Here is a 13,121-nt window from a genome sequence, read left to right as displayed (position 1 = left end):
AAATAAATTTTAACATGTTTTCTTTAGGATTAGATGTTAGTCTAGCATTTATAGTTTGCTTGATATAAAAACACAAGAAGATAATCTGTGTGTGTCAATGTGATTGTAGATGGGTATTTGACATTAAATATTTGTGAGAAGTAGAACTGGCATGTCAGTTATAAAATGAATAAAAAATCTTTCTATTTTCTATTCAGAAAATTGACCTGCTTTGTTACGGAATTCACATGCATTTTGGTCTATTAAATGGGGATGTTTTTTTTTTTTCATTAAATTTTACTGGTATGTCTGAATCTGTATATAATCAACTAAGAATGTTAAATAAGAATCATTTAGTATTGATAGTGATTCAGTCTTACAGTTTGCTTCTAATGAGAGGCTTTCAATTTATTGGAAACATAAATGGTCTCAACTTGATAAGCACTTGAAAAAACATCTTCAAACATAAATCTTGTGTCATTCAGTTTGTACTGGTTTAGCAAGTACTTCAAAGTAGAACAATAATGATTATTGCTGAGAACTTGAACTGAAGTTGATAATAAAGACTTTTATAGTCGTCAGTTTTTTTGTAATAAATATACATTTTAATTTTTTTTTTTTATTTAACTTTGCTAATAATAAAGTCAGACAGTCATGATTCCCCACGGATCAAATAAATGGGTGGATGAAATAAAAAATTGACTATATCAGTAAATGTGTTGTCCATAAAGTAGTAAAAGAATAAAGGTCACACATGAACCATCATAAATATCTCTGTATCTTAGCAAATATCATTTCATTAGTAATATATTAACATGCACCATAAAAAAATACTGTAAACAGAAACCAAAGGTCAGTCTCTGTGTATATAAAGAGAGTCTTAGACGGTTTCATGCACCTTACAGACTCATAGTGAAGACAGAGAGAGATCTTAGTACATCTGTAACAAAACGTTCTGAATATTTGAACTGAAAATTAGAAGATTAGCAGCAAGTATGGCAGCCAAGCCTGAAGTTCCCAAGAAACCCTTATTTGTGAGCTGTGATTTATGTGTGGAAGTGAAAACGGATTGATGAAAAATAATAATAATCTCTTTTTTTTTGAAAGCAGATATGAAGAAGAGAGCATTAGATCTGAATTACAGCATCACAACAGCAGGGATATGCAGTTTAATGCGTTTCCTGAAAGAATCGTTAGACAACATCGGTCGCAAGTTCTCAAACATAGTTTGGGTCGGGGAACGCGCATCAGTTCTGAAAAGATAGTGCCACATGAATTCCAGGCCACTCATCCATGGAAGATAGAAGTGACCTGGGACTGTACTTCACAGCTGCTAAACTTTTACAGCAGAAACAAACCAACCAAAGGTTTTTTACTGTGTAAACTCAAAACAAATAATTACAGCCACAGACTTTATCCCTTTTTCACCTTGGAAAATATAACATCTACTCTACAAACCAGAAGAAACTCGAGACGAGAAAATGATCTATGCATTGCAACTGGCAATTCATATACAGAAATACTCTGTGTACTCAAACAATAATCAATCAGAGAAGTAAATTGCAAAAGCATCATTGTAATTTATTGTTTTTCTATTTTTGTTAATTGTTTTGTTTATATATTATGAATAATATGTTTAATACTTCATTTTATATTTGTTCTGCTGTCATGCAAAATAATTAGTCGTTTAAAGCTAAGGAAGCACTTATTTAATCTTATTTTAAAGTAAGTTTTCATGTACAATTTTAATTATATTTTTATGTAAATGCATACTAAATTTAGTTCTCTCTATTTTCTGTTAAAATAATGTACCCAAATGCTTAAGTGCTAAGTGAAAAGGGAGGAGATGAGTTTATTCCAACTGCAATAAACAATGATAAAGAGGCTGCTCAATCCTCATCATCCACCTTCTGGATGAAGAATCTCTTTCCTAAGATGATATATTCAGAAATATTCTGTGAGGTATTTCTGTCTTGCATATGGCGTTTATAATTAGATAAGATGTGCTACTGCTGATGTGTAAAGTCAACTGACAATTCTTCATAGGAATTTTAACAATTGTGTGTGATATTTGTTGTGTCAAACTTTACACCAGCATGTCACATTTTTGTTTTTGTTAAATGTACTCAGTTACCAGTGGTCTGATTAATGATAAAATAAGTTATCATGTTCAAAATAAAATCATTATCTCTTAAGGGCAGCTAAGGGCAGTTACTCTTTCAATTCACACTTCCTTAGCAACCACAATTTAGCACGCAGTAAAGCAAATCCTCAAAGTCATTCTCAAATTGCATGATTTTAGCAGGTTAAATGCTGGGTAAACTTATCCTTGATCTAACTCACTGTGTGCTTTCACAAATCAAAAAAATAGTCTAGTTGGAAATGAACAAACTCTTGCTATTTTACTGTGACCTGGAAAAATGGAAATATTCATGGCTCACTTATAAAGTTATAAAGGGCTCAAAAGTTATAAAGGGCTCATTTGAAGCGACTAAAAAAGCACAGTGAATTGATGTAATCTACATGCGTACAAAGAGTTGCATCATTTGAGAGCCAGTGTTGAGTTGGCAATTAGCGATTGCTGCAAATAAAATTGAATACAAATTTATTCCCATCTACACACTACATCATACAAAATTATGGACGTACTTATCTATTCTTTGTAATGGTGCTAATAAAATCAAGGTCATGGGTTTGATTCCCACCTTGAATGCAATGCGAGTCGCTTTGGATAAAAACATTTGCCAAATGTAAATGTAACAAAAGTAGGCAAGTAATGCTAAAAGATGTTAATTAGGAAGCATAATTAATACAAACTAATTAATACAATTTATATTTACTTATTAGCGAGTTCATTCATTCGTTGAAACTGATAGGTGCGATGATCATTGGGGCTGAGTATTTGCCTTTAATGTTTGTACATGGGTTTAAGAATGGATAGAGTTTGTCAGTGAACCAATGATCAGTGAAAGAGTAGATATGAGACTTGGATTCCACATTATAAAAGGAGACCAGACCCTCCTCATAATCCACAAACACACCCACCTTCTGTGGCTTCACTTTTAGCGAGAGAGAGACAGAGGTTCCAGCACAGGCACTATACTGGTTCCCATTTCTCAACCGCACTGTCCAGTATCCATTCTCAGGACTCAGTGTGATCTTTCCCTTTCTGTTAATGGATTCTTTGGCTACTCCTAAATCCCAGTCAGTTTTTCCCTTCACCTGTACCTCAAAATAAAACCTTCCAGAAGAGAATCCCTGCTTTCCCAGGACATTGCCGCATTTATCAAACCTCTCAGGGTTGCCTGGGACATTCTGTTTTTTTTCTCCACGTCGCACTTGTTTCCCATCATCAGACAAGATGAGAGATTCATGAGCTGTATCTGGATCCAGCGTCACATCAACTAATGAAAATTAGAAAATGATTATATTTATATAAATGTCACATACATACATATTTGAGAGCTGATACATCACTAATATAGTGATGCCATTTCACCGCAGTAAAGTTAAATGGATTAAAAAGGTATAAATTATATTTCTTTCTCACTCACCAGCATATTTTCTTCTCTTTGCGATCTCTAAAAACAGACATATTTAAAATGATTATGAATGTTCCATTCAAAATAAAATGAATCATTTTAGCTACAATTTTGCCAGCAGTAAATTCCAAGAATATAACACACATTTAGACATTATATCAAATTGATTTTATGGAATAATGATGATCTATGAAAAACATAATCTCACCTTTTTGAATCCTCCTCGTATAGCGAACTGAAGAAATTTCAAAATATAAATAAGAGAAATGATTACATTACGATTATATCATTATAATTGTACAACAATTTCTTTACGTTCAGATGAAACTACAAAATTAAGACTTAAAAAAAAAAAGACTAATTATTATTTTGTATTTAAATAAATCAATGAAAAATAGACATCACCTCTTCTTATGTAAACAAAAGTAGCAATTGCAACTGCAGTAATGGTACCGAATACAACTGTAATTGAAATCCAAATGACTGATGTTCTCCAGATGTGAAACATTTTACCTGTAACAAAAAAAAACCTTACAGCATGACATGTGACTGAGCAATAGATAGGCCTAGATATTTTATGTTAAACAAAGGTGAACTGTACATTTTCTGTACTAAAACTTATACAATAAATTTGCCAATCTGTGATAAAATTGTGATTCATTATGAATCATCACAATATACCTGGGAAATTTGTGAATGCTTGTAGTATATGTTTATTAAACAAGAGATACATGTAGAATTGTCTGAATAGCCTACCATGTAAACAAAACCAGGTCTCAGTAAGCCTCAAGTCTCTGCGATTATACAGTATGTTTTACCTCGTAAACTTTATGATACAGAGTGGGGAAGCCTCCACCAGTCACTGAATGGTACAAGTTGATCTCTGGGATTTACCTGTTATGTACACTTTCTTGATAAATGGTTTTAACATGGTCTCTTGATGATCTTTTTAAAAATAGACCACTTGGCAGTACGCCACTATTAAAGAGAACCCAGAAGGTTTGTTAAAGAACTGTGGTAGAAGAAAAGGTGGTTGGGTTAATAAAGATTAAAGTAACCCAATGTATGCTCATTGGTTAAACAGGTTGGAAGAAAATGTATAAGAATGAAATTTCAAAGTAATCAGCTGAAGCTTCGTTTTTGTTGACTGGACCAATAATGTCTAATCTTTGGCATCTGGAACTTCTCAACTTGAGAGATTTCTTGCAAAGAGGGGAAGACTTTTTCTACAACATGATAAACTACCAAAATCATATACTTACTTGAGACACTGATGTCCGTTTGCAGCATATGATGTCTCAGTTTGACTCTGCAGTGATACTTGGTCTCACTGTTATGCACAGTGATCCTGTGTTTGACGCTGAAGCCCTTTGCATCTTTATGTGACTCTGTAGTATCAGAAATCAAAACATCTCCTTTACTGTCCAGCCACAGAAGCTCAGGTTTGGGGTTCCAGCCTTCACATTCACACAGCAGACGAAGCCCTCCTGAATGATCAAACTCCTCTATAATGATCAGTGGATAAGTTCCTATAGCTGCAGAGATCAAGGATAACAATAATTCATGTATTGTACTTGTATATGTGTGTACTTTTTAGTTCAAAAAGTGCTGTAGAATAGTTTTTCCTCTGTTTTTTGTGTGAATTTGTTGCAGAGAACATCCAAGCACCAAAAAGTATATATCAAAATAAAACATCATCAAAATCATAAAATAAATAAATAAATAAATTCAGTAGTCTGCTCACCTCCGACGTTAACATTAACAGTGATATCATCATACCAGGAGTTGGACTCAATAAAACACTTGTAAACTCCTTCATCAGAGACTTGGACTGTTGAGAGTTTGAGCGAGGCATTTCCATTCTGTAGTTCATCTTGGAACAGTGCTGTTCTGCCTTTGTAGGACTGACTGTGCTCCGTGATTCTGTTTTCACGATTTTTATAGAGATGCACTATTTCGTCTTGGTCAAGTCTAAACCATTCCACTGTCATGTCCACAGCACTGGTGTTGGGTTTGATATAACAGGGCAGGATCACATCTTCACCAGCAACAGTAAAGAGAGGTTCTGCAGGTCCCACAACATTATACAGCTCTAAGACAAAGAAAACCATGTCTGAACTGGTCGTAAAAGATTAGTGACAACAGCTCAGAATGTTAAGACAGAGTTAATTTATGGAGATGATCTCCCTGATCACAGAACAGCTCAACTGTGGTTTTATTAACCACATTACATAGACATGGTAGCACTGCATCTTAAAATGTCCAACACTAAGGTGAAAATGATTACCTGATGTTAAATCTGTAAGTGCACAACAAATCAGAGCCACTCCAATCAACTTCATCCCTGCAAATGAACAATTGCTCTTCTTTATAAGAGAAAAGCCATAAATAGTATGCTATGCTTTAAATAAAATTAATACAAATATGATTTAGTCAAAATGCTTACCTGATTTGTCTTTCTTCTTTAAACACAGTCTTTGAAAGACTATCACTTCCTTTAGAGTAAAACCAGTCAAACCAGAAATCACCCATACAAACACTCACATTTAAAGGCACACACACACACACACACACATTCAGCAAACACGGTCTACATGCATACTTATTTATTCACCCTAATATAGTTCCTCTGCATTTAACTCATCCACGTTAGTGCACACACATTAGGAGCAATGAGTAGCGAACACACACATAAAACACATTTTTTGCTGGGGCGCAATTGGGGGTTAGGTGCTTTGCTCAAGGGCACCTCAGTCATTTTCTGACGGTCCTCACTCTCTAACCATTAGGCCTCGACAGCTCCCAAAAGAATGCTTTTTAGTCCAACATTGGACCCCACTGACTTTCATTGCATGGATAAAAAAATAAAAAAAAATAAGATTTTTTCAAAGTAGAGAATTGATACAAAATAGAGTATTGATACACCTCTTTTGTGTATGCTTTTCTAAATTTTCAAAACTGGTGCTCCTTCTGTATCTTGGCCTACTGAGATAGTACAGAGATCATTAAACAAAGCATTTTTTTTCTCATTTCTTTCAGCAAATACTTCTTGAGTCTTACAATAGTATTCATATGCTTATTAAAAGTGACTGGAGAAAAATGATGTGCAATGTTTTAATTCCCTTGTTGTAATTGAACTGGCTCCAGTTATTGGTGGTTGCTCTGGGGGTGTTCTTTGTTGTTCGCATCTGCTGGTGTTGTGGATTCTGAGCATGAGGAAATACGCTGGGTATGAAGCTTCTGCACATACTCTTGCTCCAGCAGCAGTTGTCGTCGATGAGTCTGTAGAGCGCCCTGTTGTCTGTACAGAGCCTGATGTCTCCGGTAAAGGTTTTTTAACTCCTCACGCAGGTTTTTATTCTCCTGAAACACCTCATTTGAATAGGACATCATGTAGTGAGATGCCTCCTAGGGAGAGGGGAGAGAAAACATCTTGACCCAGTAGCTCCCATGGTGATGTGACGTACAACCATGCTGACTGACTTCACAACTACATTTACTCACCTTGTTGGCTGAAATAGTCAAATCTCGCACCGTGTTTTCTGCCTCTTGCTCCTGGCTCTTCTTCTTGCTAATGAAATCAGCCTTGAGAGCAACCAGAGTCTCTGAATGATGACACTGCAATGCAGTCAGCTCCCTCTCCAGCTCAGCGATACGACACAAATGCTGCTGTTGTAGAGTCTACGTCAAACACAAATACAAGTACACAAGTACCTGTACATAAATATGTATAAAAAGTCATTCCATCTCTGTGCAGTAAGAAAACAATTATGTAATCTTCAAAAATATGAAAATGCTGACACCAGTTATTTACACTTATATACACTTATTTCAGAACCTATTCAGCACATGAGCTTTTTATTTATTTATTTATTTATTTTTAAATGATTTCCACATACTTGTTTTTTTTTATTAAACTATGCTGTTGGACATCCCTCTCTTCATTGCTCCGCCTCCAAAACTCAGACTCCAATACTAACCACCCTGCTCACAGTCGAACTCGAACCACTGCCCGATCACTGCTGGCATGCGAGGCGAATGCACTACCAATGACGCTAAACACCAACCTCATTCTCTAGCGATCATCAGTGCGCAGTGGTTTAACTGCAGATCTCTCACTATCTGGCTTCTGTTACACAAGCAATGCGAGTGGATGTCTGTTTATCACAGCTGACGTGCAACAAAATGCTTCACGAAAAATAAAGCGCAGTTGATGAACGAACGACAAGGAAGCACAAAAAATGAACATACAGTACACAAGAGTAAATACAAAGTGTTCGTTGTTAGTCGCAAACAGCACAGCAGCTCCAGACAATCAAAACCCAGTGTACTTACTCACATGAGAAGCGGGATCAAAGCAGTTTTCAGGCCTTCCCTCTTAAGCCCTGGATACACTGCATGATTTTAGCAATCCTATAAGATCATTACTTTGTCACACTGTACGACATGGATCTATTAAACTTGGGTACGACATGCATGTAGACTGTACGATGATGACACCGACTCGTAGGCTACAACGCAAGTTTCTATAGAAGAATAAAACGTCATCAGCATGCGCTAGTGGTAAACAAAACACCATGTTGAATCACACTTTGGCAGTTGTAGATTTTATGTGTGCTGAAAATAAAGCTGGGTGCACACTGTGCGATTTATAATAGTCCTTTACGATTGTTGCTTGTCAGACTGTACGAACATGATCCTCATGTCACACTGTGGGATCTCAGCTGTCATTTATGTCAGACTGTACGACAGTCAAGACGCGTTAAAAATGGACACGCACTTGAAAACTTGTCCAGAGTATTACATCATCAACCCATACACATTCGGTGACAGTGAACTGCATTACATGCGGGACTGAAATAGTGGCTAACAAAGAAATCTCTATTGTTAATTTTGATAATGACTTGTCTTGAAAAACAAAGTCAATCTGACGTTCATCGTAGGAGAAGTCAGACTGCAGGACTGTGTGCCAAATCTTCTGACACTGACAGAATTTCGTCGGAGGTAAAATTCCATTGCAACGTTCATTAATCAGCTGTCGGTGAACATGTCAAACTAGCGATCAAAAACTACAGATTTTAGGCTAGGATTATAGGAATCTTTTAGGATTTGCAAAATTTGTCTCAGACGACCAAATTGTGGCCAAAATCGCACAGTGTGCAAGCTTGAGGTAAGCAGTTTTAAGTTTTAGCGGCATGTCGCGTTGATTTCATGTCGCATTTTCATTGGCTGGCCAGTAGACGTAGGTCATAGCAGCAAACACACTGTGCGTTGCTCATGCTGAATTTCTGACACTGTCAGAAAACTATCGTAGGCTATCTTTGGTCGCAAGACCAGGAAAAAGGCTGTCTTTGCACCTCTCTCACTGTACGACATAGGACCACTGATTAAGAGCCACGATCACAGAAGTCGCCACGATTGTTTCACGATGGCAATCTTTCATCAGACTCTTTCGTCAGACTTTTTCCTCAGACTGGGAATTATGCATTTCTATAGCACCACTATCAATGCCTAAATGAATCCAAGTACACCTGACTGCAGCGGTCAGGTGGTACAAGTAGGAGCTCTCAAAAAATCCTATTTTACAAGCTGTAATTACGAGCTCTACAAGGACATGAACGCTTTTTACAAGTTGAAATTGTGTAATTGCGGTAATTATGACATGGCTTGAATGCACCTACTACTCATTTGTACTAGAACTTGTTTGAAAGTTATGTGTAAATGTCTGAAAACAAACTGTCTAAATATGTTTTCCACTGTCCATTTACCATTGTCCAGTTTTATTAAGTGTTAACAATGAGATTATGTGTTTTTTATAATCAATTAACACTGCCTTTGTCATTTTTTACAAGATGGACAAAATTTGTCACCAAAAAAGTAATTCAGTTTAACCAAAATTTCAGTTTTACTGAATGACACTTTTGTTATACCAAATTAGATTTTTCAAACAATGCTAGCAGGCTGGTATCTAGCTAGCTAGCTAGTTAGCTTGCTAGCTAGCTAACAAAAGGATAATCAAACATTTAATATTTAGTACAAGTTTTTTTAAATATTACAACATTTTCCATGTTTTATAGCGGTTGCACCGAATTACCTGAACAGTTGTGAAAACATGAAAACATGAATTTTTTTATTTTGCTTCATGACCATGTGGTCCTTTGCAGGTGTCTGAATGATGTCACATCCTGTCACATTATATTGACAGTATGACTTGATCCAAAATGGTCCCTTTATATTGGTTACTCCGAATTACATCAATTAAATACATTTTTCGGACAGTTTTTCTCATAACAAAGCAATGACTTCTACACATAATTTTAATACCATTTTGCACTATGTTGATATATGATGTTATAAAATCATGCCAGAATAAAAATATATACATTTATTACATGTTAAAATATTTTTAAAAGCAATATTTATTCACAAATGAAATGGCTGTATTGGCATTTGGATGGTTAAACCATATTACCTTTTGACACTTAAAAATACCTTAAAATACCTTTATATATAGCAAAATATAATTAAAACCTTTTGGATTCAATAAAAGAGATCTAGCTGTACAACCTTACATACTTTGGATGTCATATCTTTGTTTTTTATTATTATTAAGGCCTTTGGACAAAAAAAATTACCCGTCACATCATTGACCCATATATAATCGCATCTTAGTAAGATATGTCAACATCTGAACCACTTTAAAGGTTTTTGTTTATTTTTACATTTGTTTCATTAGATATTTGAGTAAGCTGAAACCCAATACTAACGCTTAAAAGTGTCAATATATTATTTTTGTTCAAAAACGGACAAAATTACACTTAATTTCAACATTTACTCTCCTTATGCAGTCTGACGAGAAGCATGCTGGGAACTAGAACTCTGCTGCAGTTTAAGTTCAGCTTAATATAATCAGTTATTCAGTTCACTTAACTTTTTTCTATTAAGCATATATTATAAGCATAATATTTCTTATTTCATTTCACTGTACAATACACACAAAGGAATAAAAAAATAAAGATCTTGCTACCTTAACCTCTTTTAGGTCTGCAATTTCAATATTTAGCTTGGCCAGCTGATTTTCCATCTGCAGGATCTCTCTCTGCAACTCTGAAAACACAAACAACACACATATGAAAAGCAACATTTGATGTTTCACATGTTGTCACATAACCAAGTACTATCTAGGACTAACTAACTGTAGTGAGCAATTACTGATTGTACCTGTTGTTGGTAACAATGTAAGGACATTACAAACTACATATTTAGTCATTTACAGTAAAATCTAATCACACGATTAGCCTTCATTTCTTGTACAGACACATACACACTTGTCTTACCTTTGGTCTTCTCCTCATGTTTATCCTGCATGTTCTGTCTCTGTCTCTGCAGCTCCTCAAGTTCCTGATGGCTCTGATCACTCAGAGTGACTATAGCATTCTGTCTCTTCTCTGCCTTCTTAGACAGATATGAGATGTACTCTACCTGCACGTCATTGAAAATTAATGATTATAATTTTATAGAAAAATATTATTTATTATTGTTATAATAATTTATAATTATTATATATATATATTTTTTAATTATTGTATTAATTTGTGAGAACTTACATTTTCTATACGGGTCTGATCTACCTCGTTCTGAAGGAGCTCATTTTTTTTTCGCCTGGAGTTGATTGTGTTAAACTGTCAAACATTAACATAAATGCAGACTCACAATTTCTGTCAGTTTGAGCTACTGGCTGGGCTGTATTATGATTAGTGGTCAGTCGACATGAAAACACATGGTTGGTGGAAAAAATATATACAATATTGCCGTATACACACTTGTACAAATTTGTCAATCTTTCGGTCTTTTACACGCGCATGCGCACTCTTCAAAAGACAGTAATTTTTTTATGTGCTTTACATGGCCGCATTCTCTGGCAGAAATACAAGTGTGTAAACCGATTTTACTTTAACAACATGAGGAAATGACATTTGTGCATACTGTGCCAAATTTACACTGCAAAGGTGGCGTAGAAGCACTACTGATCTGAAGTGGCATTTAAGTGTCTTTACACAGACTGTTTAAAGGGATAGTTCACCCAAAAATGAAAATTCTGTCATCATTTAGTCACCCTCAAGTTGTTCCAAACCTGTATAAATTTCTTTGTTCTGTTGAACACAAAGGAAGTTATTTTGAAGAACGTTTGTAACCAGGCTGCTTTGGGGCACCATTGACTTCCATAGTAGAAAAAAAAAAAGAAAAATACTAGTCAATAGTGCCCCAGAACTGTTCAGTTTCCCACATTCTTCAAAATATCTTCCTTTGTGTTCAACAGAACAGAAATTTATACAGGTTTGGAACAACCTGACGGTGAATAAATGATGACAGAATTTTCATTTTTGGGTGAACTATCCCTTTAATGCTGCTCAAAGGTGGCATAAATGCATTTACACAGCAATTACAACTGTATGATTTGATAACTAGGGGGTGAGGTAGATCAGAGAGATGGCATAATTAAGTTTGGCTTTTATACAACATTGCGTCTTTACACTGAATTTTGAGCAGGCACAGAGCAGCCTTAACTTGTCTGTGTAAAGATGCCTCAGCAGCTGGTGACTGAAAGAGTGTGTTTTGTATGTGGACAGCGCAAAGTCGTTTGCTGGTCTTAGGTGATTTAAGCTGGTCTCCCAGCCCTGTCAAGTTGGTTTAATTGGTCGGCCATCTGTCCCCGAGCTTGACCAGATGACAAGCGCTATAAACTCCTCTAAAACCAACAAAACAGACTTGCCTGGCCAGGTTAAGAGACAAGGCGTAAGTCTGGTTTCAGCAGGGAATTATGTTTCTCTTTGTGCAAAAGGATACAGTTGTTCAACTCTCCTCTTCACTGTGCTTAGGTTCTCAGTAAGAGTGTCATATCTATGGGTTGCAAAGCAAAATTAAATAGAGTAATGAACTGTCTACCTCAAAGTGATTTTAACTGTTCTTTGGATCTCTACAGACAACTCACTCAATGTGTAACAGCATCTCTCTTTGTGATTCATCCTGTTCTGCCCTTTCAGCGGAGACATTTGCGTCCTCTTGATGCTTTGACTCGCTTTTCTTCTTTGATGACATTCTGAAACCTCCGAGACAAGTTCGAATAGGCCTACAGCACACTTATAGCGACAAAAAGGATATCTAACGTATTTAATCAAGTTCATGCGCCGTTTTCCAGTCCCACAGTTGGTTGCACTGTGTAACCAAGACAACCAAACATAACATTTGCTGTAAAAGACAAAGGGTTTACCACACACCTAGCTTATGTATATATATATAAAAAAGAGTTTGTTTTAATAATTTATTTCTACCACTAACATATCCAGCCCCTACGCGATTTATTATTAAGTCTAATTGAAATTAAATTTTATTTTGGAAAATCTAATTGTGAACAGGCAGCATATTACACACGCTGACCGCTTGGTGGAGCAAAATGTTTTACCGGTAGAGTCAGTGTTGCCATGTCCGCATAATTTGAACTACTTTGGACTTCTTTTTTCTTTAGTCTCTTATAAATATGGGATGTTATTGCAAGGTTTATTTGACATATTTCCAAACACACAGTGTTTGGCCGCCTTG

The 13,121-nt window shown here is 35.7% G+C and overlaps 2 protein-coding genes across 3 annotated transcripts; both read right to left on the bottom strand.

The window, feature by feature from the left end:
* Positions 1–2,567: 2,567 nt before the first annotated feature.
* Positions 2,568–6,482, bottom strand: LOC127515416 (butyrophilin subfamily 1 member A1-like). Of its 2 annotated transcripts, XM_051899016.1 has the most exons (8): positions 5,968–6,482; positions 5,809–5,865; positions 5,266–5,613; positions 4,784–5,056; positions 3,927–4,034; positions 3,730–3,756; positions 3,534–3,560; positions 2,568–3,383 (listed from the first exon to the last, which is right to left on the bottom strand). In XM_051899016.1, exons 2-8 carry the CDS (start codon positions 5,861–5,863, stop codon positions 2,836–2,838), a joined length of 1,386 nt encoding a protein of 461 aa, XP_051754976.1. In that variant the 5' UTR covers positions 5,864–5,865; positions 5,968–6,482; the 3' UTR covers positions 2,568–2,835. The 2 variants fall into 2 exon arrangements, with proteins under 2 accessions (XP_051754976.1, XP_051754974.1); XM_051899014.1 differs by having other exon boundaries at positions 5,809–6,482.
* A 139-nt stretch (positions 6,483–6,621) lies between these two features.
* ccdc166 (coiled-coil domain containing 166) lies at positions 6,622–12,729 on the bottom strand. Its single transcript, XM_051899017.1, has 7 exons — positions 12,514–12,729; positions 12,369–12,422; positions 11,129–11,183; positions 10,859–11,003; positions 10,549–10,628; positions 7,026–7,202; positions 6,622–6,929 (listed from the first exon to the last, which is right to left on the bottom strand). The coding sequence occupies exons 1-7, from the start codon at positions 12,618–12,620 to the stop codon at positions 6,669–6,671; spliced, it is 879 nt and encodes a 292-aa protein (XP_051754977.1). The 5' UTR covers positions 12,621–12,729; the 3' UTR covers positions 6,622–6,668.
* Between the last annotated feature and the right edge of the window lie 392 nt (positions 12,730–13,121).

The sequence above is a fragment of the Ctenopharyngodon idella genome, chromosome 7, assembly GCF_019924925.1.
Source record: "Ctenopharyngodon idella isolate HZGC_01 chromosome 7, HZGC01, whole genome shotgun sequence".
Lineage (NCBI taxonomy): Eukaryota > Metazoa > Chordata > Actinopteri > Cypriniformes > Xenocyprididae > Ctenopharyngodon > Ctenopharyngodon idella.
The sequence above is the reverse complement of the archived record's forward strand: the minus strand, read 5'-3'. Positions and strand labels throughout refer to the sequence as shown.

What these genes read in the sequence shown, in the direction of transcription:
- ccdc166 (XM_051899017.1), bottom strand. Translation starts at nt 12,620, where the DNA reads ATGTCATCAAAGAAGAAAAGCGAGTCAAAGCATCAAGAGGACGCAAAT. An exon ending in AAGAGGAGAGTTGAACAACT is followed by an intron (nt 11,184 to 12,368) that starts GTATCCTTTTGC and finishes AATCAACTCCAG; the next exon opens with GCGAAAAAAAAATGAGCTCC. An exon ending in ACATGAGGAGAAGACCAAAG is followed by an intron (nt 10,629 to 10,858) that starts GTAAGACAAGTG and finishes TTGTGTTTTCAG; the next exon opens with AGTTGCAGAGAGAGATCCTG.
- LOC127515416 (XM_051899014.1), bottom strand. Translation starts at nt 5,863, where the DNA reads ATGAAGTTGATTGGAGTGGCTCTGATTTGTTGTGCACTTACAGATTTA. An exon ending in TACGAGGAGGATTCAAAAAG is followed by an intron (nt 3,561 to 3,729) that starts GTGAGATTATGT and finishes GTCTGTTTTTAG; the next exon opens with AGATCGCAAAGAGAAGAAAA. An exon ending in AAAGAGAAGAAAATATGCTG is followed by an intron (nt 3,384 to 3,533) that starts GTGAGTGAGAAA and finishes AATTTTCATTAG; the next exon opens with TTGATGTGACGCTGGATCCA.